Genomic DNA, 26,734 nt, shown 5'->3' on the forward strand with positions numbered 1-26,734 from the left:
CGCAGAAAATTCTATCGGGTGAGGACCTTGAATGGGTGGACTCGCTGTGTGCGGGCTCCAGTGATTTGTCAAGGGTGCAATTGGGTGCGCTGCGCGCTCTGCTGATCGAATTCTCCGATGTGTTCAGCAAGCACAAATATGATATTGGGTGCACAGACCTGTTACGCCACCACATTGAAACGGGTGATGCGGCACCAGTTCGGGAGAATCCCTTCCGGCTGAGTCCTGCCGAGAAGGAACACGTTCAATCGGCCGTCAATGACATGCTGACTGCCGACATCATTTCACCCTCATCCAGTCCGTGGGGAGCACCTATCGTTCTGGTTAAGAAGCAAGACGGGTCCTTGCGTTTTTGTGTAGATTTCCATCGCCTTAATAAGATCTCCGTGGCTGACGCGTATCCGCTCCCCAGAATGGATGAGTCTCTGGACGCACTATCCGGGGCGCGGTATTTTTCTACACTTGACTTATTGTCGGGATTCTGGCAACTACCACTCGACGATGAGTCCAGACCTAAGACCGTATTCCGGACCCCAGGGGGCCTGTTCCAGTTGAATCGCTTGCCCATGGGACTCCATTCCGCTCCCGCGACGTTTCAGCGCCTTATGGAATTGGTTTTGTCGGGTCTGCAATGGGATACTTGCTTGATTTACCTTGACGATGTCATTGTTTTCAGTAGAACTTTCGAGGAACACCTCCAGCGATTAAGGGGGGTGTTCTTGCGGATGCGATCGGCTAAGTTGAAGTTTAAACCGGCTAAATGCCACCTGCTTCGGAAATCCATAAGGTACTTGGGCCACATTGTCGACTCTTCGGGGATCTCCACCGATCCCGCGAAGACGAACTGTGTCAGTTCATGGCCGATGCCCACGTCGGTTTCTGAGGTCCGCAGTTTCATTAGATTTGCTTCTTACTACCGCCGATTCGTTGAGCATTTTGCCACCATTGCCAAACCCTTGCATGCTCTGACAGCCAAAGGGGTCAGGTTTCGATAGGGGCCAGAGGAGGAGGCCGCGTTCTGCTCCCTTCGGGACGCCTTGGTGGGTGCCCCGCCCTTATGTTACCCTGATTTTACGACACCCTTCTTGCTGGATACTGATGCTAGTAACACGGGCATTGGGGGGGTGCTCTCACAGGTCGTTGGGGGAGTCGAATGGGTGGTCGCCTATGGTAGCATGGTTTTATCGCCAGCGGAACAGCGCTACTGCGTGACTCGTCGCGAGTTGCTGGCTATTGTTTTTTTTGTTCAGCAGTTTAGACCTTATCTCTATGGCCGTCATTTTACGGTCCGTACGGACCACGCAGCGCTTCAGTACGCATTGAGGGTCGCCCAACCCTCGGGCCAGTTATCACGGTGGTTGGAGGTCCTCCAGGACTATCAATTTACGACCACTTACCGTAAGGGGTTGCGCCACACCAACGCGGATGCCCTGTCGCGTTTGTCGCCTCGTCCCGAATGTGCGTGCTTGATGGGGTCGGCGCGCTGTAAACCGCATGGTGCTGTACCCGAGGGTGAGTTGGTCGCGTCCGCGAATGCACCGTTGGTTGCGGGCGGGGACTCGCTACTCTCACTGTCTCTCGTTGAGTGGGGCCGACTCCAGATGGCTGACAGCTCCCTGCTCGCGTTGCGTCGCAGGGCGGGGGGTCCCGAGGAAGGTCAGAAGCGAGCTGGCTCCTGGCTGCTTAAGCAGGGCCTGCTAATGAGATGGGACAATATGTCCCGGCGGCACGCACTCGTCGTGCCTTCCGCTATGCGGGGAAAAGTTGTTCTGGCCGCACACGAACGCCTCTTGCATCTGGGAGTAAACAAGACACTCGCTCTGCTCCAGCGTGACTATTATTGGCCGGGGATGGGGAGCAATGTGGTCAATATACTGAAGGAGTGTGTGGATTGCACGAAACGGAAACCGCCGCCCGTTGCGCCAAATCCACCGCTGCAGTCCATTCAGGTCTCGCGCACTAACGAGCTCGTTGCGCTGGATATTTTGGGGCCTTTTCCTGTCACGCCTAGGGGTAACAAGTACCTGTTGGTTGGTGTGGAGTACTTTACTCGGTGGCCTATGGCGTGGCCACTCGCCAACCAGTCGACGGCGACTGTGGTGGACGCCTTTGTCCAGGGCTACGTCTTGGACAAGGGGGCTCCCGAACGCTTGCTAACCGACCAGGGGAAGAATTTTTCGAGCAAATTGCTGCATGAGGTGTGCGACCTTTTGGGTACAAAGAAGGTGCGTACCTCCCCGTACCACCCACAGACTGACGGGATGGTGGAGCGACTCCACAGAACTTTAACTTCCATGTTGTGCCAGCAGGTGTGCGAAGCACAGGTTGACTGGGACTTGCAGGTCCCGGGGGTCCTCGCCGCGTACAGGATGGCCCCCCATGCAGCTACGGGATTTTCCCCATTTTATCTGATGTACGGTCGGGAGGCCGATCCGCCCATGGAGACTCAGCTGGGGCTTTCCGTGCCACGGCCTAATTCCAAGTTGGCCGACCATATTAAATTTAACATTGCAAAACTGGCCGAGGAACGGGAGGCCGCACGGCTAAATTCAAGGTCTCGCCAAATCGCCAACGAGCGCTTGTGTGCACGGAAGGTGTCCGTGCACGATTGGAAACCGGGCGATAGGGCCTGGCTGCACTGCCCTCATGCACCATTGGCTACGTCGCCTAAACTATTGAGGCCATGGCGGGGACCCGTGGAGGTCGTGCGGGTTGCACGCCCCCAGTGTGTTCAGATAAAATGGGGAAAGTGCCGTTGGTACGTTCACCCCTCCCGGCTGAAACCGTTCTCGCCACCATATGGCCTTCCTTTATGTCGTGAGGACCGAGCATGTGATGTGACCAACGACACGGGGAGGGAAATGTCTCCGCCTGATCCTCACATGTTTTCGCCTGATCCGCTCCCAGGTGTCTCGGAACTGACGGCTGCCGACCACCGGCGACCGGATCCCCGCGACACGGGCGGTCCTTCCAGGCCCGAACCGTGCCTTCCTGGGCTGCCGGAGCCACCGGACGGTCGACAGCGTCCCGTCCCGTACGACGGACCGGCCAGGCGGACTCACGCTAGGTCGCGCCACTTTTCCTGACCCAATAAATGAGGTGGAGGTGCGGTGCGAGTCGGCCGGCTCGCCTCGTCACGGTGTTCCCCGTCCGTTCGACCGCTCTATCGTTCCGTTCAAGGAGCAAGCGGGAGGGGGATCGGGAGTCGAGGAGACACTGGACACGTCGGTCTTTTCAAAATAACTTTTATTCTGTTACTCGTCGGTTTGTACATAGTTCGTTGTTGTTACTGGTTAATGTTCGGAGTTGTGTTGTGTTGTTGTGTTGCATTGTGGTTATGTTACGGGGCACACTTGGGGAGTGGGGTTTTTTTTTGGCAGCCGGGCCGGCTGCGAGCTATGTGGGAGGGGGTGATGTAGTGGTGATACGTGCTGGCAGTAGGGATCGTGTGGCAGCGCGTGGTGATTGGCTGTGTATTGGTGACGCGCGCTGACAGTGAGGGATCGTGTGGCAGCGCGGGGTGATTGGTTATGTGGTGGTAACACGCGCTGGCAAAACGGATCGTGTGGCAGCGCGTGGTGATTGGTCAACTAGAGTGGGTGCTCGCATTGCGGTCCGCATAGGCTCCGTCCCCTAGGGAGCGGAGGACTATAAAAGGCGATGCGCGTGGGCGCTCGGGGAGTTGGTGACCAGTGAAGACGGAAGACGGAGGAGGAAGAGATAGGGCCCTGAGACCCCTAGTCCCGCTGTCCTTGTAAGGGCCGGGACCCTGTGTGGCTCAGAGGCGGGACCTTGGGACCCGCGGCCGGACGTCCGTGTGAGGACCGGGCTGCGGGACCCAGTGGTCGTGATCCATACCCGAGCTGGGGTGGGTCTGTGAGTTTCCCTGGAAGCTACGGGGCTGGAGAGCCCGTGTGTGTGTAGCCAGGTGGAACGTGTAGCATGAGCTGTAGTGACCACACGTGTTATTGTGGCAAAGGAAAGTGTTAATAAAGTGTGCTACCCGTCAAGTGGTCTCCCACCGTAATTTACAATATTACACAAACAGCGCTGTTTTCCAGAATATCCGCCTGAATTCAGCTCACCAGTAGTATTGCCACAGGCACACAGCAAAGCCTCTTTGGGTCTCAAGGCTGTCATTGATGGACATCATCCTGCTTGGGATGTTTGACCAATTCCATTTCTTTTCTTAGCATTTTGAGAACAAAGCAGTGTCGAGCACGTATGATGAGAGACCAAACTCTAAACACATATAGATGTTAAACAACCTATTTGTTGTACTACCTCCTGCCAGGATAAGTTTTGTCGCTGCAAGTCTGTGTCTCGAACATAGAACCATTGCAGTATCTATAAACCCCAAACTCTTAAGTTTCTTCATTACAGATGTGCGCCAACTCACATTCAACAGGAATCCAACTCGCACGGTGGCTCCATGAACAGGGAGGCGTGCAGGTGAAATGGAACCGCTGAAGCACTTGCTAATTTTCGCCAGTGCCATTCCTAGAATTCTTGAAAATCAACTTTAAAGGCACGGCTTACACACATCTCGCTTTGCCCTGTGATGCACAGGTCCAACTGCTTTGCGCAGCGTCTGAAGATATTGGAATTTAGAACTTTATGAGCAGTCAAATCAGAATTTCATTGTAGTGCATTATTTTTATTGCAATTTCCTCTTGCAGTCCAGAAGCCAAGATAAGCTTGTCTCTCCAGATCCTATTGCCCCCTCAGTTTAGCAATCGCAAGACACAACCACGGACCCTGTATATACGACCGTTGCTTTTCTCATGATTTACATCTCTGACATGCTCAACAGGAGTTGTTATCTCTCACACTATACAGTATCCCACGCTTCGCCGCCAGGACTGTCAGACGGGCACAAAAGAGAAAACACCATTCGCAATTTTACAATAAAACTGATGCTTTATTATTAGTAAGCACTAGCTGTACAACATGCCAGCATGCATCACTCCCTCGGCCCTTCCCGTCAGGGATAATTAATCAAAGCGCAGACACATTTGCACTTGTTGCCCAACGCATGGCACAAACAGAGGGGTGGACGTGGCACGGCGGGATGACAACAATTACGATGGCACAGGCAGCGTTGCAGGCCTCTGCTCTGATTTTCACAGATTCAAAACGATCTCCGTCCGAGTCACTAAACACTGACAGTCGGGTTGCGTTGTTTGACGCAAACTGGGCCCCTTCGGGCTGTGGCGAAATTAAGGGGAGGTTAACCCCCAAGAAGGGGCAATTGCGTGCGTTAACTCAAGCGTTCTGACAGTAGCAACACTCATAATGGAGTTCAAGTGGTGGTGTTGAGATACAGAAGACATCGTGTTCCAACGTGGCACATTACAACGGCTCCCGTGGAGATTTAACAAAACGGCCGGACGGCTGCAATGCACCGTATCCACGGGTCAATGAGCAGAATCTATATCCGCTTTACAAACTCGCTGAGTTGCCGAGTTGAGCATCCTTCGGGGATCGCTTTTGAAATGGTGCTGAAAAAATGTGTCCAAGTATGAATGAATATTGGAATAACAAGCAATTGGAGGCTGGGAACATACGTCAGGATGCAATGCATGGGTGCAAATTGATGGACGTAATTAGATAAGAAAGAAAATTATAGCAAAGTTTTTTCACGTCCAAATTTTTTTCTCAGTGCATTTAAATGTTTTCAAAATGTATGAACCGCTCCAAAGTGCATACAAGTTTAAATTGCGAAACAGGCGCATAGGTCCCAATACCTCTCTTTGCCAGCAACATTGTGGAGAGAGCTTTGACGCTGCTGTTGCATGTGTTCAAATTGTTCACTGCGATGAGATTTGACACTGAGTGCTCTTAAAGACACCACTCTAAGGTAAATCCTGGTCAACTGTAACCGTGTGTTGTGTACGCCGTTTTTGAGTGCATCGCTGGTATTGTTGCCACAATGTCAGCATCACTGAGGGGGCGTCGTTCAGACCGTGCCACATTCATGAAGTTCGCAATAAAGAACCTGCATCTTCACGCACAGCAAGGGGAGGAAGAAATAAAGTTACCAAATGAATTACCAATCAGAAACACAACATAATCCACGCCTTTAAATGACATAAAATATGCATAGTGTTTTGTTTCACAAAAAAAATTGAATATTAAATAAATATATCAAACCACCCTGCAAAAAATATACAAATTCTGTAAACACAAGATGTATATTTCGTAACAACACAAAGTAAAAAAATTGTAACAGGTATTAGCACAAGCTAAATTATTGCATTGAAATAACATTATTATTTTTGTTAAAATAACTGGAATTTATATTTCTGTATACTGCGCAAAAAGTAAGAACATTTGATATTGCGCACTCGTAAGTCCAGTCCATCACGAATGCGCATTGATCACACGTTGAAGTAGGCTCTCTGAAACAACACTGTTTTGAGTCTGTTGTGGAAAACTAGCTCAGACTCAGGGATGGATCCCGAACATGAGCTGGTAGTGTGTTTCCAGGTCTTTGGGCCGGAGACCCCGAAACTGCGCTGGCCGTATCACACGAGGTTTACACGTGGGTATAGCAGGTCGCCGCGAGCTGCGGATCGTAGTCGGAGTCAATTTGGGTCTGTTGAAGCTGGTACGCACTGGTCGGCGATATAAGATGGAGCAGATTGATGGTGACTCTTGCAGACGGGTAGGCATAATTTATACGTGATCCTGTATTTAATAGGTAGCCAGTGCAGCTCATCATGCATCAAACTCGAAGGGGCCATTGTTTGTATGCCCTGTATCTTTTATGGATGCCTGTCTGCCTTTAGTGAAAAATAAATGAGACAAACGCAGCAAGCAAGTCCCCTCCCTGAAACACAGATCCCTCCACGCAAAGCCCACGGGCAGCAGGGCGGACGGCCTTGTGTGCCGCCAACAACAACAAGAACATCTATTCAGGCAATGGCCGAGCTCTTCACCTGCAATCGGAATCCCAACAGCACCACGAGGATTTCCCTCTGGAGCCAAAAACCGAGATGGCATAAACGCGCTGCTCATTGCCAGTGTGGAATTCGCTGCCAATGGCCGAATGGCAACATAAAACGAACGCTCAAAGCTTTTAGTAGGGAGTGGTCAATACGCCGACACCAAGCACTGATGCACTCACAATCAGATATATTGACAGCATTGACGACAACATTGCGTGACACCATAAAGGATGACGGTAGACTTACAGTTGGACAGAAATGACCAGTAGGGTGGTAGATGCTGAGCTTAGTTACATTTACAACCGCGGAATATGCAGACCAACATTTCAGAGGGTGCAAATTGGTTTCCTACCACGAGCACCAAATCAGATGAAAAACACTCCACTCATCAATTATTGAAGAAAAATGTCATGTTTCGGTGACGGAGGGGTGGGGGGGAGGAAGTTCCCCCTTTTGCCCACCTGCTTAATTGCGCCTCTTGATTGAAAACATCGCGAGTAATTTTCTCTTGTCAGTCAATGGTTCGGAAAAACTGACATTACCACAGAGACATTGGTCTCAGAGCTAAACCTTCCAACGCCCCCCCTCCTGCACGGCCCCCTCACGTCAGTGGGAATAGCCACGCAATCATTCAGCACGAGCACCTGCTCGTGCGGGAGCGATCTTACGCGGCTGAGCAAGCTGCTGCCGATAACATAATCCGGAGATGTGGGCCGTGGTCGCGTGGATGCTTCGTGTTCAGCACGTGTGATTGGCAGCCATCAGTCTACCAGCTCACGGCCTGACGGGTGCCTTGTTTTTAATTTTAACTCCGCCCGCACGTGAAGGAAATTGGGTTAACATGCCCTCCACAGCGCAAAACAACCCAGAAGTCAGTGTAACGCGTAGGCTTTCGCGACCAATATCATCCACAATACATGTTTTTATGGGGGTTAGATCACGTAAATATAAATGTGTTGTTAAACCCGCCATCACCCGACACAGCCAATTAGTAAGGTTTGCCACGTAAACAGAACATGCCAATTCGTTACTAGTACAGCAACACGCCAGTGTGTTGGAGAGCAAAACTCCGCAGTGTCCCCCATTTCCAGTGTTACACTCAGCGGAGTGACGCTTTGCAGATATGCGTTTGAAAAAAACCACGCCACCCTGGGTGATGAAGGTGCCGTTCAGTGCCCACGTCTTGTTGCAGCATCTGCAGCGAGACGTGCAACTGGCAACTACGTTGGCGGATTAAATAAAATAAGGAGATGGCCGAGATGTCCGAGAAGGGGCCGAATTTGCACATGGAGGCGAAAGAGTAGTGCGTTCACAAGCAAATGCATCCGTGAACCAGCAGACTTGCTGCAGCACCATCCTCCGTTGCTGTCATAGAGTGGCGTCAAACAACACCGAGGGGGGCAGACATCGCATTGTTACTCCCATTGTTACTCCCAGCAAAGGGCAGCGCGCAGGCTATAGCACAAATCGCCTTCACAAGATCGGTCACCGCAGCTTTGTCCTTATTGTCGACAGTGAATGAGGTCAACGCATTTGTAAGTATAAGCAGAACTCCGTTATATCGGTTTGCGTATATTAAAGCATTCGTGATGTTCCGTGTTGAACAATGCAGGCATAGGAGGTGAACGTGCTCACGGTCAAGTGCAAATGCCCGCTAAAGTTATTTCACCACGCCTTTGATACCTAGGGCTTTCCCCCTCGAGTCATCGCGATGTGGTTTGCTCTGCCAGGCACGGGCCATGTGATGTGCACTTTGTGGATTCTGCCAACGGGTGCTTTGTAAATAAAATATCTACAACGAAAATGATGAGGACGATCATGAAGAAGGCGAGCTCCCTAAAAGTCGCTGTGCAAATGAACATCAAAGAAGGCCATTCAGTTCGCAATAACACAACTCGGTTTTTAAAAAATTAATTTGCAAATATAATTTGAAAGTAAAATAAAAATGCGTAACATTTTGGTGCATTTGCTCGTTAAATTTCAGCAAGCGATTATTGCAACATAACAGTTTGTCAATGCAAAACTTTTAAAACCCCCATCGGTAATAAATAAAACATGAATTGCATCGGCAGCTCAAAACGTAAAAAAATACATACAGCCTTACGGGGTCATAACACGCACGTGACTCTTCAGTGTTTTTTTTGTTGATTAATTTATCAGTTATAAAAAATATATAGACATGTATAAGACATGTCAGCAAAGGGGCTTGTTTTTATACGTCTCAAAATCAGATGCAACACGGTAGCAGTAGTTGCTTAAATCAAAACCGTTTAAATAAGAAAGAAATATCACAAAGCATCTTCTCGTGATATTACACCGGGAAGGTCCCAAGCATTCACCCAAAAGGCTTTAAAGAAATCTGGAAGCTGTTGCTCATCTCTAGTGATGTGAAAAGTCCACGGTACTCCGTTTGGGTAGGGCTAAGCTCTCCATTGGACAACCACTGTTGACTTTCCACAAAGTGGTAGCTCTTTTATCAACACCTCCCCCCCCCCTGGAGAAATTGTGAGCCAGCTACAGAACGTGGACAATGTAACAGATGGCAACAAGGAACACCCCTCCAACCATCCAGCCGCTGAGTAATTCGCTACCAGTCGAGGAGGGCAGCGGAAATGCATTCTTGCGTCAATTAAATCCCGTGTCTTACATTCACAAGAAAAACTATGAGGATTTTCTATTTCGTCTGGTGCCCTCCTATAGGCCGGGACATCTCAGTCACTTTATTTTACTTCTCATCAACGCATTTGAAAGAGAATCCCACCCCCCCCCACCGGCTGCAGCTCATCCCTGTGGGCACAAAGTGACAGACCACCTGGCCTGCAAATGAGCATTTGTCCACCAGTAGGGGGCGTTCATTGCGCCTGTGTGTAATCGAAATTGATTAATCACGCGGAGCATGTACTGTAAGTATCAATTGTGTTACATTCGTGTACGGTTGGATGCCATTGGTTTACATAAAACCATGCAGCCATTGGGAGGTACTACATTCAACATATCGTCACATGCCGACCCAATGTTGACAACAGCGAGATGAAGTTGAAGCAGCTTTAACTTCACGTCGAAAGCTTCGACAATTGTGCGCAGCGCCCTCGTTCTGTAATCGCGTAGCAAGCAGAGACCGTAAATGCAGAACTGCCCCGTGCACGGCTCTTGGGCAATGATAGTTTAACTTTGAATGTCATACAGAATATGTAATTTCAAAAAATGTCAATTCCTTTCTCTTATTCATGCAGCTCGTGCCCGTCGCACTGGGAAATTACAAATATGACGAATGTACCAGATCTGGCCTTCAAGGACGATGCGCCAACACCGATCAAAGGCTCCCGCGATCACGAAGAACCCTGTACGAGACAACAGAGGCTAGTGGGACAGACGAAAGTACAAAACAGCATCCCTGCATGAAAGCAAAACATCTCAAGATATTGCTAAGAGTAAAGGTGTTTTTCCGAAAAGGCATCTTTTATAGGTAAGAAGAATCGTATATGAGAACATCGCATGCAGAGCTTGCAAACAGGATTCACAATTGTTTATGGAAAACGGCAAATGAAAAAAACGACACAGCAGCCCACGAACACTGTGGGCTACTGCAGCGGAACCTCGAAAAAAATCGGGAAACATAAGGCGTGGATGGAGGTGCCACGGCCTCTGAGAATACCCTGTGCTTGATCTTTCCTATATCACCAGCATCAAGCATCTGCAAGCAACAGCTGAGGCAGCCTGAGCATTCAAGGGTCTGGGCTGGGGTCGGTGGGCGAGTCGTGCGGATATGTGACACCAACGTCCTTAAATGGGCTCTCAAAGACTTCACGAGTCCCCAGTCCACTGCAGTGGTAAAGAGCCACAATCATCCGTAGTCCCTTGCTACCCCAGAACCAAAAAAAAACGGCACGCAACAGGAAAACAGCTCCTCTATCGCTGCCACCCTCGCTGCCACCCTCGCTGCCACCCTCTCAAATGACAAGCAAGGTCACGGGTCAAATGTTTGGGCATCGCTCAGCCACCAACTCCCGGACCGAACAGCCATACAGTGTCTTGCCTCGCACTTGTCGGCGGAGCAGACGGCATCCTTGCCTGCGCCTCGCTCACTTGCAGACTGGCGGACGGATGTACATATGTGCACACGAACTTTAGTGCATGCACCTGTATGATCGTCTGGAGCAGCACGGAAGGCGAGTATGCACTGTGGCACACGTGCAAATAAATAAATTCGTAGGGACTGCGCATGCAGTGCGAGAATGAAGAATAACCGCGGTGGTTATAGAGCAAACCGGACAACCCTCTGACAGGACAAGGAGCTCCGTGTGCAGAAGACGCAGCGGACGACGTCAGATTTCCTCCAGGTAGTCGAGGGCCACCAGGCCCAACTTGCGACCGCTGGTCACCTTGAGGAAGCCATTGCACTCCTCGCCCTTCTCCACACACACCTGTCAGGGCACACAGGTCGCAGGGGCATTGCGTCGTCATGAGTGACAACGCCGGGAAGCAAACCAATGGAACACCGCGTGTGTACACACAGAATGTATAGCTGGCTACCGCGATGCTGCACACATGTCAGCCACTGCTTGGGGGCAATGGTTTGTGGAAAACATCATCAACATTGGCCATGGTAATCACTGCTGGATGAAGGCCTCCCCAAGCCACTGCCACCTCTCACAATTCTGTATTGCAACAATGTCGAACACATTGATATATGCAACAAGAGGGTTGGTGACCCATCTGTGCGAACCAATGATTGTCCTCTCCTCGCCCATGTGGGGTTGCTAATGGCACCCCAATTTTATCCTACATGCAAAACACTTCTTGGAATTGAACAAGTAAAACATCTTAACAGAGGCCTGAATACATTTAAGAATGTCAAAAACAGAACTTTCTTTTACAAAATAAATATCACACCACATTAATCCATCAACTCAAATATATTGATACAAATAGTCATTACCGTTTTAGAATTATTTTTTTCCAAAGCTAAAAGTTTTCTCCCAGTTCTCATTAACTAATGCATTAATTTGAGGCTTACATTTCCAAGAGTCCAATGTCTCCACCAATAGCCTGTAGGCATGAGCGAATGCTCTTATGTGTAATGGGCAGGTGGGCGAAGCATTCAATAATGCACGAGTGCCATAACAGTGCGTGGGTGTTATACCCAACGATGGACATTAAATATTAACTGTCAGAATGTTTTTTTACAGCCAAAAAAATTTCAAACCGTGAACACTTCCTCCATTACGCACATATGGCTAAAAGCACAAACAGAACAACGTCTACGTAAATGTGTGACGGCTTTCCCTACCAATATGTTTTTGTGGCATTTAATTAAAAAAATGTCTTGTGCCGATAATGATCGCTCTCGATTTGCCGAGGACAACCTCAATTTACTCTCGAAACAATTTTTTTTTTCCAGAGGGTTCTGCTTGTGCCATTTAGCCAAGGGAACGTTCCTCAAACTTTCCAGATAGATTTGTTTTGTTTAGCAACTTAATTGCTACCGTTTCCAGGTGCGTCGTACAACTGATGGTCTGTGTGTATGCCATGCCTTATGCTGTGGCGGTTTATGTTTTCCAAGACACATTTTCATGTCTTCGCCAATGAAAATGGTCTCTTGTGGGCAGAGCAAAATAGGAGTTGTATTGAGCAAATCCAGCAATCTCCACCTAAGAAAGGGCTCCGGGTCCTCGAGCCACGAGCCTTTGTCTCCCCGAGTGGAATTTGCAAAGTGTTGGCCACCAACACGCAGCGAAAGTTGGAAATTTCCGTGCTCCCTGGCTGGCCGCCATGCCCCAACAGCATCACCCGCCGCACAAATTATTTTTTTCCTCTTCCTTCCTGGATTCCAGAGATGACTCGGGAACGGCACGTCCACGTAGCCGCTGCCGCCTTCAAACTGCCGAAAAATGTACGTTCAATATAGCGAAGCTAATGATAATGACAAATGAGGAGTTCCACTGTTGATTAAATTCGCTTGCGTGACATGACATTGTAAACAGTCGTTAACTCCGCTGCATTTATTCATTTGCAGATATTTTTTTCAACAGAAGGTAAAATTATTTTTCAGATTATTTATACACACAGAAAGCGCATTGGAGATTTCCTTTCAGTTCGTGCAGTCCTGCCTTTAATCACATAAATAAATCACCGGGAGAAATTTATCCACCAAAAATGTGAGAAAAGCTCCAGCAAAAACGGAACACAGACTTCACAAGGCAGCTTAGCCAAAGCCCTAGATTGGCTTTGGAACATCAACAAATGTGTGTGAATCTTCCACCATTTTGCATTTGCCGCAAATTGCGCCATAGACAAAGGAGGTCTGAATCGCACAAACGGCAGAGCGTTCTGCCGGTGGCAGCTGTCACGAGAAAGAGCCACACTAGAGTCTAGTTATTTTTGGCGCCCTCCCTTGCTATCACGAGCGGAATGCTGCAGCTGCTGCCTCTTGTCGTCGACTCATTTGCGAACACAAAGCACAAGGTGTGGTCACTTCGCATCCGACAATTGACCAATTCATTCCTTTTGCCGTATACCTCTATGAAGCTGCAGTGCAGGTCTGAAATCCAGCATTTTGGAGGTGAGGGGTCGGTTTGTGAGTAAGACTCCGAAACCGGCTGAACTGTGAGCACTTCGGGGCAGCCTGCAGAGGCTCAGAAGCGAGCTTGCCGTGAAGTCACGGCTTCTCTGTTAAGAACATGTCGCCATTTAGCCTGAGATAACCCTACGGGATACAGGTACAAATCAGTTCTCGTGTGCAGGTGGTGGATTATTACATCACAGGTTCATGAGACGTGGCAGTAGCCTGGGGAAACCTTCATCCAGTGGTTGGATCAACCGTGGCCGATGTCAATGATGATGATGGATACACGGGTGCATGACCAAAATGTGACGCACTACATATCTCGTTCGAACTTCTTAATCTTACAAAATGAAATTCAAACGCAAATGTATCTAGATGGAAACTCAGCAGTGAATTGGTGCTTTTGGCAGGTGTATTGGCTTGTCACTGTCTCCAGTGGCACTCAGTGGCAATATTGATTCCAAAATGTGTCATTCTACTACCACACAGCCTTGATGTAGTTTTATAAATACTACTGCTATTACACTCTGAGCAATATGTTACGGGCTGCATCGGGCTGTGGTTTTGGAGCACAGGCTAGAATACTTTCCCACCATCGTCATTCACCAGTGCTGAGGCTGCATGTGAAAAACCCACAGCAGGCTGCTGTTCGGGGCAATCGCTCTTCTACACGGCCACTCTGGACAGAAATCAGCGTCCGCTGTGAGGACATTGCTCCAGACGTGTAGCGCTGCACCACGGAGGCAAGCATGGAGGATCACGCGGATTTGGGACTCACAAAACCATTGGGCTGCGTGGGGCCAGTTGATGGCAGGAGAGGAAATGTGTTAAAAAACATGTATTGTGTGGATCTCTGATTGTCATTTCATTCGGATGAGTTGTTGGTTTTTCCCTGGGTACTCGGGTTTTCTCCCATATGCAAAAGACTCCTTAACAGGAAAATGGCAATGCACCCCAATGCAGGAAAACGTGTCTTGAGACTCAGCGAGGTTTTTATAGGTAACATAGATGAGATTGTGATTTTTGTTATTTCTCTTATAATGTACCGTTTGTTGATCATAATGGCGATAACATTTTTAGAGCCCACATTGTTTGCACGAGCTGGAGATCTTCGGCACAAAACGCAAAGTGGCAGCGATAGCAAAACGTACTCTCTACAAACATCTGATCAACAATTCAGCACTGGCCGTTCATGGAATACAACATTTGGAATCTCCCAATGAAGAATGCACCGATGAGACAGAAACTAGGTGAAACTACAGTATCCATCAGACACCCAATCAGAGCAAAGCCTCTTCAAGGTATCAGTAGTTTGAGGTGTGCATTATATTTATAGAATAGATTTAGTATATTATACAATAAAGACATTATGCCATATCGTAGATAGAGTGTAAATTGTAAATTCACCATGCGATCATCGAAGTTAGTTTGTAGTAATTTTTCAAGTCGGTCGGTGCTGCCTGGTGGGGTGGGGGGGATTGGGAGGGCAGAGTTGGCTCAAATATTACTTGCCACTGATGTTGGCTGCCGGGCTCATGTGGCAGTGTGCTAACCACTGAATCACTGTGCTACCAATCCTTCTTCCAGATATGATATACTATACAATAAATACATAATAGTTACTATGTAATAGGTATAAATAATACCTTAGCAATGCTATACCATATACCTCCTACTTACTCGGTGCTATGTACCAGATATAGTGCACACAAATGCATCTTGGTGATCTTGCGTATGGCCGCTGAAATGTGAATGGTGGCCAACAGTGAGGTGCTCTGCCCAGTACTCGCCTGAGTACAGGGACATCTAGACCGGACCTCCGACACTGCATGTACAGTGGAGTATACGTTTAAAAGCAAGGGTTTGAGCACCGTGCTGCTGGGTCATGTGACACGCAATGAGCCTTGCTCTGGAACGCCGACAGTGGAGGATGCTCCCAGTGGCCCTGGTGCGTGCCAGATCACGGAGAAAAATAATAACCGGGGCGGCTCCCTGCAGGATTAGCCGCGGCGGCTTAAAGGAACACTTCACAGGGATTTCACACGGCCAGAGGTTGGAAGCGAGCAATGTTGAAAAACTGCGGCAAGAGGACCGAGTGATTGTGGCCTAAATGTGGCTCTGTAGTGACGGCTCAAGAGCCCAAATAAGATTTAAAACGCTGCTGAACCAGCAGCAGCAAAGTGGCAGTGCACTGTGAGGGATTTCACAAAGCAATGAGGCCTGACAATATAATCTGTTATGAAAGTGTGTGGGTGCGCAGCTCGGCATCGCATCGACGCGCGATTGCGCACTTAATGTACAGTTGCGAGGCGTGAAAACAAAATGCAAAGTTTTCCAAAAACAGATTCGCTTTGCTTCGTGCAGATGATGTCTTTGAAATCAAAGTGACATGTCAGCTCATCATAGCTTGACTGAACAACGTGAGCGAGATGAACGGACAGGACTTGGTTCAAAGACAGACAATTTAAGCACGACTGTGAAACTCTGCGGCGAGGTTTCATGACCATCAACATTGCACTTAGGCACTGCGCTCCCCCTAACCGATGAGTGAGCCCCGCACCTCCGCTGTAAATCCTGGGCACGAGGCTCACGCGCCTCATCGGCCAAACGAAGCAAATTAACCATGCGCTCGTGTCGATACACTTCCCTACACAAACAGAAGTAAGTGCCCACAGTGTGTGGAGATGCAGCCTCGAGATTTAGGAGAGATTTGCTGCATTGGACCATGCCCGGAAAAGTACGGGGAACACTCTCACGGTACAAAAACTGCTTCGTAAGTTGTTGAAGGTTTCCGTCAACACACAGCATGCTATCGGGCTATCGTTGAGAGGTGAAAAGGTAGCTACGTTGACGGGAAGGGTTACTTTGCAGATAACTAGGTTGAGCGCGCAGACAACACGTGTCTTGGGACAGAGGTATGGGATATTTTTTTAAACTTCTTTTTTTTTAACCAGGCAAGGGCCACGGAGCTATATAACTCATTTTTAGAAGCGACTTGACCACAAATGATAGCTCCACGAAGTGGCTAATCGTGTGCAAATGTATAGAAACCAAACACTCTAAATGCATGTTTCTAAATGTGGAGGGAAAAACCGGAGGACCTGCAGAAAAATACTGCAATCACAGGGACAACATGCAAACTCCAAATATACAGGCGTCAGGGTCGGGATAGAACCCACAACCACCTGCATGCACTGCGAGGTAGTTAACAACTCGGCACCACGAGACCCACGGAGAAGCGGGGGAAAACTTCAATGACACAACTCAAACAACGACTGTTTCATATAGAAAGGTGAAGTAATTTGTACAAATTATAAGATATCACAAATCCCTTTTAATCACAAAATTTAAACAATTATCTACACGAGTCACAAATACACGGCGTGTAAAATCAAATAAAAAAAATAACTTACAATAACGGCTTTCCCTTTAATTATCGAGGAAGAAGCAAACGCGGTGATTTTGGATGCGAGTCATTCAAACACTGCCAGTTGTGGTGGCCGAGATGACATCCTAACGGTGCTGTTCAGCCAATGGTTGAAACTTACAGCTAAATGTGGAGCAAAGTAAAATAATAAAACAACTAAATTATTGACCGGAGCACCTGACCACTGGGGAGGCTTGTCGCACCTCCTCGAATCAATCACGGCCGTGCGAGCGCTGTTTGGTGTTTGTATTTTTAAAACAACTCTCCTCAAAGTAGCGAACACAACGATGCCGAGATCCGCGATTGCCTTTATGCTACGAGGCAAGGACGATGCGGTGGGCGGCCGTCCAGCTCCGTGGAAAAAAAACAAACAGGAAGGCGCTCATTCGCGGGTCGGACCCTGCTGCTGGTCTTTTAAGAGCCCCGTGGTAAATAAATAACGAGGAGCCATCACAGGACTGGGCCGTAACACTCAAAATAGAGACCTGCGGTGAAAATACTGCCAAAAGGAAACATTGCTCATTCAACGGCTTAGATCCAATCTCTAACTATAACTCTGTCTACTTGTTCCCGCTCTGACGTGCAGCCCTAATGTTAACCCCAACTCGTGCCGTAACTCTATGGCACTCCGCAAAATGGTTAACTGTATCGCTAACCTTAAACCCCCGCCACACTAAAACGTTTCCATTTGCGAATCAATGGCCTCGTTAACGAGTCTGGTATCGAAGCGAGAGTTAAAGAATGTGCTCACTGGTGGCACATTGATTTCACATCGATCGGTGTCAGTTTTACAAGGTGCCGTCATTTGCTCTACACTGCAGCGTTTCCCGGCACACCAAGGGTCAGGCAATGTCGCATGGCAATTTTGGCAAACGAGGTCACAACTCAATATTTTTGTCGAATTAAAGTGCGAACGTCGGTTCATGAATAATTAGCGAGCAACTGCCACGGGTGGTGATCACTGAACCCCGCCGCTCGGAGGGGCGGCATTGTTTGTAGGGAGGGGGGGCCGGCCAGCACCTGATGCACAGCACTCAGCGCGGTCACTCGGCACTCACCTGGCCCTGCTTGAGTGTGATCTGGCCCAGCTGCTTGTTCCCCACGAAGGTTCGTGCCAGGCGGAGGACGCGCTCCCCAGCTCGCACGCGTATCACAAAGTTGGCCGGGAAATATCCCAACTTGTCCCCCATCTTTCCCTGTGAAGCCAGGAAAATATAAAGTGTGCAAACAATTATCTCCTAATTGAGAGGTTCAACGGCATAAATACATTAAAAAGTCTAAAATTAAATAGTGAAATGTATTTGCGCGTTGTAACTGTATCGTCGTGATGAGCAATGAGTAATTGCTTTGTAAGTAATCGTATTGTGGTCATTACCTTCCACCATTCTTCATTGGAGTCATCAATCACAATAAGCCTCTGTCCTGGCCTGCAGGAAAACAAATACATTTTCATTAAACCCTTAATAACAACGGCAACACCGACATAGAAACAAAATCAATTTACATGCATATATTATAAGACAAAACCACAATTACTGCCGCAACGCTAGAAATAATAAACACAAGCTGGGATCCTGCTGGATGCTGCTCCTCGCAGTTGCTGGGAAGCCAGGTTTCAGGGGTCTCCAGGAAACCCAGCGTGTTCCCATGGGGACCTCAAACCCAAAGCCAACAATGCACCCAGGCGACACCCAAGTCATAGCGCGAGTGACTGAGAGCACGCGGAGAAGTGCATAACCACGTGTTCGGCAACATCTTCAGAGCGAGGGGAGGAAGGCCGTTCTTACGTAAGCTGCAGATCATCCTTCTCCTGGGCCACAAACTTGTACAGCACCACGTACGTGTAGGCCTGCCCAAAGTACCGCCCCGCGGCGGCTGCGGCCGCCTGCCTCCCTCGCTGTGGAGAGAGAGGGTCAAGGGTCATCAGCATTATCCCGGCAGACACAATAGCCGGTCATTGTTCTATTACCTGGCTGGGCGGCACTGCGGCTTGAGAACTTTATGCCCAATTTTGTGGAAAGTGACAAACTGTGATTGTTCTGTGGATGAACTGGCTCCAGCCACGGGAATATGGAATACACATGAATAATTCAGGCAGCCAATGGAGATAAGCACAATCCCAATGCCACTTGAGACTGGAGCAACTTTTATATTTTTCACTTTGATTTTATGAAGCAGTTATAGCTGGAAGTAATACATTGTGGGTATTTCATCTTAGAAAATTGCTTGGGATCGATGGGGTGCAATCCAGCGCCATGCAATCACATTCCCATCGACGGTTCTGAAATTGCATCGTATATCTAGGCCTTTAGATATGACACAGCCCAGAGTATTGAGCTACACACACACACAAGCAAATGACACTCACCAGGGACCCCCACTTTTGTTCATGAATGCTGAGTTTCTGAAGGCCGTTCTCTGTGGTGTGAAACACTGAGAGCGCAGCGCACAACCACAATTTGTGATCAACTTAATCAAGCGAGTGCTGAGCAATGCCTCATATAGCGTTACACCCGAGTATGTTTTTTTTTTACATTCAACTGATTACGTCCACTGAACAGAAACAACCCAGAGTATTTAGCTACTTCTGCGGTGTGGATGTGCTGTGCAATTGTTTACAAATTCGGCTGATGTCCTCCCCTGCTGACGGAAATCCCCATGGCTAAGACAGTGTACACGATGGTACAAGCAATATAGATAAACTCTTGAGGTGTCACATTTAAAACGGTCAAACTTTCCTTTTTTTCAAGTTGAAAGCTTAGTCAAGTCACAGCACGTAATACGTGACCAAGTGGGGCCTGATGGAATTATGTGTTTGACACCATGTGAACCAAACACCCCTAGGCTTACGGAGCACACAAGAAGAATATCATCACATACGAGGAATACACGAGCGTGGCCGATAACGGACATCATCACGTAAGCACCTTAATGGCTTTGTTTATAGCCGCGTTGGGCTCAAGCGGTGGTGCAGTGGTTGCAACACCCAGAAAGCTGAGTTTGATTCGTAGCCACAGCCAATATCAGTGGTGAATTATATCTGAACCAGACCTGACCATCCTCCACTGTCCCCCACCACCGGTCACCAACCAATATTTAGCAGTGTGCTTAAGTATGGTCAAATAAACCCCATGGTGTGGAGACACCTTCATCCAGCAGTGGCTTGACAAGAGGCTGTACATTACGTATTAATTATAGCTCAGTTGGTAGAGCTGCAGGGCTGCTCATGTGAATCAAGAGTTAAAACCCTAACTTTGGTCAAATCCATTACATGGCGGGGGTGGTTCCACTGGCCACCTCCCGGTGTTATTGGCCCTATGTGGTGCTAAAATGTCGGTGGTTGTACCGCGGAGAGGCCCGTCTTCGCCGCGGGAGTGCGGGAATTCCACCACCAACTCAAAGCCACCCACGGAGATCAGAGACGAGTGGTGCCCATCGCCTGTGCGAACACGGGGGCGCTTTTGACCCTTGTCTGCAACAATGACGCACATCTTGCTAGCAGGTGGAAGAGCCGGGTGACGAGCCGACGGTGCGACAGGCAGACTGGGTGGAGGGGGTGGGGCCTCAGAGTGCAGGCGGTGGGGGCGGGGGGGACAAGTTGGGCTCACCGCCACCGCCGTCGGGGCCGCGCGCCGTCTCCGAGCTCTCACTGTCGGCGTCTGCCTCCTCCGGGACCTCGGGTAGCTCCTGCGGCGATGTCGCAGGAACCGCGCGTGACGAGCGTGACGAGCGCGGCGCGGGGGGGGAGGGGGGGTGAGGGGATAATGGGGGGGGGGCTGCACATGCCGTGTTTACCGCGCCGCACGCCGGTGGGGCTCGCGTGGTGCAGAAGCAATGTGGAACGTGGAGTGGCGGGCGACTCGCAGCACGGAGACCAACGCTCGCACAGTGCCGTGAGGAATCGATATTACCCGATCGTAGGTAGGAGTCATTTCCTGAACAACATCTGTATTAATCCAGACAAAATCAATTGATTTTGCCTGAGCAGTAGTCTTTTGGACGGCTTCTTCCAATAGACCACTGCCGTCGCCTGTGTGATAATGTGCTCTGAGAGGTATGTTGACCTTCTTTCGCACAGTGCACTTCACAATATACACGATACAAGCAATAGGCAGGTCGTATCGGCTGATGGATGAACCTAATTGGAGAAAGAGCTTTCCTCGTCTCATTATATGGCTTACAATAGCATATCTGCGAGGGCCCTGAATTCCAAAAAGCATACCTGTGTATTTCCATCTGTTTGGACGTTTATATATATATCTCTGCAGATACTAAAGCTTGGACGGCCGTTTACAATAATTATAAGAAAAGAATGACTAGCTGAGTGACAGGAACTGGCAATAATCGGTACCCCTTGGGGTCCCTGCTCTTCATACTTCACGTGCACGGTAAACGAAGAGCACTGGATAGCGTATCGACAAATACTGCAAAACAGTGCCGATATTGTTGACTCGCATAAGTTCCCGTGGGGTTTGCGAGTTTTCCCGGTTGGCCAAGTGGATCCTCACCCCAGGGTCGTCGTTGGGGTCGTCGTTGGGGTCGTCGTTGGGATCGTCGTTGGGGTCGTCGTTGGGGTCGTCGGCCTCGGACTTGGAGCGGCCGCGCTGCGCAAGCGACGTGCCGTAGCGCAGCGCCTCGTACACGGGGTCCAACTTGTTCCCCGACGCTGCAGGGCGAGAGGAGGACGCCGCCTTCACCGGGGGGAGATGCCGGCTCCCGCGTACGACGCTCGCCCGTGGCGTCACGTAAACATCGTGTCCCGTGGTCACCCACACCTCGCGCTCACTTGCGTTTCCCACTCCGTCACATCCAGGGCTTCATTTCAGCCGAACCTGTCCAAGGTCAGTGACCCGATAAATGTCTGCGGCTGGCACGCCACATCCGGTATGCCTCTCGCTATGTCCATGGCCGCGAGCCACGTGCCACCTTCTCCACGGTGGACCAGCGACCCGGGATATATTCAGTGAGAAATTAAGTCCCAATCACATCGCACCCTTACCCACACTGCAGGACATCGGCGGTGTCCCACTCTGACCCAAGGCTGACGTTGTTATTAACTATATGCCATTATTATAATTATATCTAAGAGATTGCCTGTTAAAAATCACAACTCAGTATTTCTCTCACAGACTCCACCTGCCTTGCCCCCCATCGGTCACCATGAAACGAAAACATCGGTTTTGTAATGTCATTGCTCCAATCTCACGTGGCCTAGTGTCTTCACAAAGATAATGGACAGACGTGTGGACGAACAACTTACGATTTCACCAAAAATATTCTTCATTTCATTGTCACAAACGTCTAAATTATATGCTTTAGAAATATCAAAAACCTATCAGTTTAATTCCACGTTTTAAGATTCTGGCAACGCACAACAGCCTTGGACATCTGTAAAAGAAAGAACTTCACAGTGCATGGAATTCCCCAGTTTAAATAAAGATTTTGATTCTGTCTCGGCATCGTATCCAGGTCATTTTCACGCCGTTTCTTATGCTATGGAATATGGAACAAATTGGTTAAGATTTACTCTAAAGGAATGTGTTGGGTGTTAGAATAGAGTATATATAAAAACCTTGATCAATATGCAGTGATGATAATAATATTGCTTGTAAAGTTTAAAATGAGCAAGATACCCTAAACTATCCTCATATTCTAGTACACATCACAGTACTTCAGACCATGGCTCCATCACTCCTTCACTCCATCACCATTCTCCCTACGCTCTAAATTCATAAGCACTACGGGCAGAGTCAAGTATTGATTCATCTATTAATATCAATTATTAATCTCAGGACACATGCATTGCCACGCGTGTGCAAAAATAGATATTAATCAATTTGTATAATTTGCATGTAATGGGTTCTAGATGTACTATTTTATCGCAAGATTATGAAAGATGATGTTGGCTTGGGGAGACCTACATCCAGCAGTGGATTGACCATGGCTGATACTGATGAATGAGTTTACGTCGCCCTTGCAAACACTACCATTCAGCACGATAAAAAAAAGGATTCCTAAATTCAAATGCGACCTTCAATCGTGACAATTCATCGAATCGCCGGGGACATGGGAGGAATTATTCAACCGATCGCAAGCGCTCGCGTTAACGTACGACCTTTCGCGGTCACAATTGCGAGGGGGGGGGAATGGTGGGAGGCTCTCACCGAGGGGCATCACCTCTTTGATGCACGCGTAGCGGCCACTGAGCAGCAGGGGCGAGGTGTAGTGTCTCCTGAATCCCTTGGGCTGCATGCACGGGGCAGCAGAGATGCGGCACATCGGTGGCACTCAATTCATAGTTGTCGTTGCGGTGCGCGTGTGCGCGGGGACGTCGGGCGTGGGGTCACGCTCGGAGGTGAAGTCCAATAGCCCGGCTTGTTGGACAGCGGTCAAGGCGCATGAACGTGCGATCGGGGGTATTCGTTTAATTCCCGACGATAAACACAAGCGTTGCATGCACCACACGTTCACACCACCGTATTCCCTGTTGTTACAGCTGTAGGCCCGGTGATTAGAAAGCAGAGTCGATGGATCAAATGGAGGTCACGTACAGGTGGAACAGAGTGATCGCAGGGTATGGTACAGGCCAGTGACGTGCGGTGAGGTCAATGGCTGGGGAGGCACTGGCTAGTGTCATAGCCAGATTCACACACTGAGTGGGGGCGTGGTCTCACTGAGGGGGCGTGGTCTCACGGAAGGGGCGCGTCCTCACGGAGGGGGCGTGGCCTCACTGAGGGGGCGTGTTAGACACGTCCCTTTCAGTGAGGCAGATGTGATAGCTGCCTCCCCTGGTGCTTTTTCATTGCAGTTTCATGATGAGACCAGCGAGCCTAAATATCTTTATACACATACGTGAAATAAGTTACCTGGAGTATGGAAGGCGAGGACATGAAATGAAGGGGTCTACAAACATTACATTGGTGACATCCTGAGATAGTAACAGGCATGCGCTCCATCCAGTTACTGAGGGGTTGCGCAATCAGAGGGGAGGCTGAGCTCGTCGCTGCCTCACCTCTCGTCTCTCCCTGTATTTGCAGCGGAGCTCCGCAAATTTGGCGATTTTAACTATAAAAAAATGCTTGTAATCGTACAGAAATTACATTTATAACACAGATCAGTGGGAAAATCTTAATATTTATTTTATTTGATTCTTCTTCTTTGTTTACTTTTCCTAACAGCTATTTTCATTGGACTATGACAGGTGAGGCTCTGCCTCCCCTGCCTCCCCTGACCGCACGTCCCTGGTACAGACAGGGTTCTGACAAGGATTAATTTCAGCTGAAGCTGTTTGGGGAGTTGGGAGCCCTATAAAATATTATATGGAAAATGAAGCCCTATTTGCTAACTTAGAAATGTAGGGTTTAAAGATATGCTTTGATTCTCTCCCAGCACATCAACGTTACTCTCAAATGCAAAAATATATGTGAAAAAAATACACAAAATGGAAAGGCATCCTAAGGAGGACTGCTTTCAAGATACTCTACATGCTCGGTGATTAACGTCTGTGTTAACAAATAGGCGATGTATATTCGATGTATATTTTTTAATGGCTTGATTGTAAATCCCGTGAAATCATCAGAATATATTCCTGCAGCCCCCCCATCCCCATGTACTTTGCTTGGAGTTGAGAGGGAAGATTTCACGATGAGGTGGGGATTGTGATGGGTGTGGCGGGGGGGGTCCATGGGCACGCACCATTTTCCCCACGCAGCGCTGCTGGCTGACGCACGCCTGGCACCGGTGGTGAGCGCTCATTTTGCACGCCCGGCATCGCACGCCCATCTTGCTCTGGGGCTTGGCGCCCGAGCCTGTTGATGGACACACGCCAAAAACACCACAGCCACCGCCACCACCATTAGGCAACAGACGGCCAAGCGGTCAACACATAATCACCGAGGTCTACGGTAAAATTCACGTCACGTGATGAGGCAGACAGTGGTTCAGCTGGCAGAGACATTTGAGTCAAAGCCCTCAAGGAACCTGGGATGAATCTGGGTTTCAGCAATCCGCGATTTAAGCTGGGTGAGTTTATCGTCTTAGCTCAACTAAGCAATAGATGTTTAAATTATTCCATAGTGTTGAAGCAGTTTTTTTCACTTACTTAGGCAACATTCCACCTCGGAGAAGTAAAACTAGAAAATTTCCAGATGACAAGATACCAAAAGCAAAATTGAAGTAACTGGAAAAGGGAACAAAATTAATAATAACAAACAGATTCACGTGACATTGTTCCCATTGTGTGATGTTCAAAATTCGAATTACCTGCAACTAAAACACTGCATCAAAACATATCGCTCTGGTTTACTGAGGGTCACTCGTGGCTGGAATACAATTCTTCTCATTGGGCCCTAACTTGGTTAAATAAAGGGCAGCAATCAATGTACCTGACCTGTGACCTGCGATTATCTGAACAGCACAAATCAATGTAGTATGGCACTGAGAATAAACTTAACACACAGGTATAATCTGATTTTTTTGTATTTTTTAAGTCAATGTTGCAGCCCATCGTAGCAGAGCAAGGCACTAATACCATTCACAGACTAAAACACCAGCTTAAAGGTGAGAGTCTGTCTGTGGTGTCACTGATGTAATTACCGTTATTACCACAATTACCGAGCTGCTTTAGCCAAACATATGGTCATGATTCACAGCATTACCACCATCATCCTCGCCTAATCACTCACATGCGCCTCTTCTTTACTGCATCATCACCTACAGCACCAGTTAAGATGCATGTCCCTGGCACAGCGGCTGTGTCATGAGCAAGTGGTGGTGTCTGCGAGTTGCCATAAAGCATCTCACCTCCTGCAGGCTACCCACATAAATAAAAAGCCATGATCGAGGATTCAATCATCCGTTTAAAAGAAATGAGAGTTGTGTATATATCTTCAGGGCTTCATCTAGCAGTGGATTAACCATGGCCGATGATGACGATATAGAGTCAAGGGAGGACAACCTATTTTCGGCCTTCCGTTTCACCACAACAACCAACCGTGAAGCCCCGAGTACAAGGGATTAGTGTTGAGAAATGTCGAGGAAGGTACATCACGAACGATACGACGATGATGAGGGAAACCATTGTATATATGTATGAACTTCTTTCATACCGTATGTAGCCAACCGACCTACACCATGACAGTAAGCCTCACGAAGACTGTTACCACTTCATTTTGCTCCCTTAGCCGACAATTCCCTCAGCATTTATGGACGTGTCGCTGTGCCCTTTTTTTGAATTTCACACACACGATGGGCATTTAGAATACTGACCCCTTTCGACTGCTGATTCTCAAGAGCATTATTAACATGAGATTGCCAGAAGCGTCAGCTGTAAAAAGCACAGGGCGTCATTGAAAACGGACAGAAACGTAATATTAAGCCTTGAAAAGTGTCTCATACATGTGGGTCCATTCATTTCACATCATCATAAACATCAAATGGCTTTGTAAAGCTTCAGATGCCGGAAAAAAATATAATCGTATGCAATCATGCACATGGGCAGCCGACGAACACAATATAGGTGAGTTCCAAGTCTGGTGGCCTCTGGGGTGAGGCCAAAAAGATTTGTGCATAAATCTGCTCATGCGCTGGCACTGCCAGAGCATCACTTCCCTCTCGCTCGCTCGCGCGAGCCATCTTCCCGCCGCAGCCCCCCGACAACGGCCCCTTCCACACAAATAATAACAATTATGATAATTTGCACTTATAAAGTGCCTTTCACAAAGTGTCCAAAGGCGTCATGCATACAAAACGAGAGGGGAAATGCGGAAAGGCCCAGGAGGTGAATTGAGAGCA

At 48.6% G+C, this 26,734-nt stretch overlaps 1 protein-coding gene across 1 annotated transcript in view; it reads right to left on the minus strand.

Moving 5' to 3' along the window:
• Nucleotides 1–4,900: 4,900 nt before the first annotated feature.
• The window catches only part of LOC144932148 (SH3 and cysteine-rich domain-containing protein 3-like), a 36,639-nt gene continuing 14,805 nt past the window's right edge, over nt 4,901–26,734 (minus strand). Inside the window, exons 4-12 of the mRNA XM_078856129.1 lie at nt 24,638–24,750; nt 23,107–23,188; nt 21,451–21,608; nt 20,551–20,629; nt 19,311–19,375; nt 18,730–18,839; nt 18,318–18,369; nt 18,001–18,138; nt 4,901–11,374 (exon numbers count right to left, since the gene is read on the minus strand). Coding sequence (XP_078712255.1) covers nt 11,276–11,374; nt 18,001–18,138; nt 18,318–18,369; nt 18,730–18,839; nt 19,311–19,375; nt 20,551–20,629; nt 21,451–21,608; nt 23,107–23,188; nt 24,638–24,750 — 896 coding nt within the window. The 3' untranslated portion in view covers nt 4,901–11,275. The remainder of the gene's footprint in view (nt 11,375–18,000; nt 18,139–18,317; nt 18,370–18,729; nt 18,840–19,310; nt 19,376–20,550; nt 20,630–21,450; nt 21,609–23,106; nt 23,189–24,637; nt 24,751–26,734) is intronic.

Source organism: Lampetra fluviatilis, chromosome 1 (assembly GCF_964198595.1).
Source record: "Lampetra fluviatilis chromosome 1, kcLamFluv1.1, whole genome shotgun sequence".
Lineage (NCBI taxonomy): Eukaryota > Metazoa > Chordata > Hyperoartia > Petromyzontiformes > Petromyzontidae > Lampetra > Lampetra fluviatilis.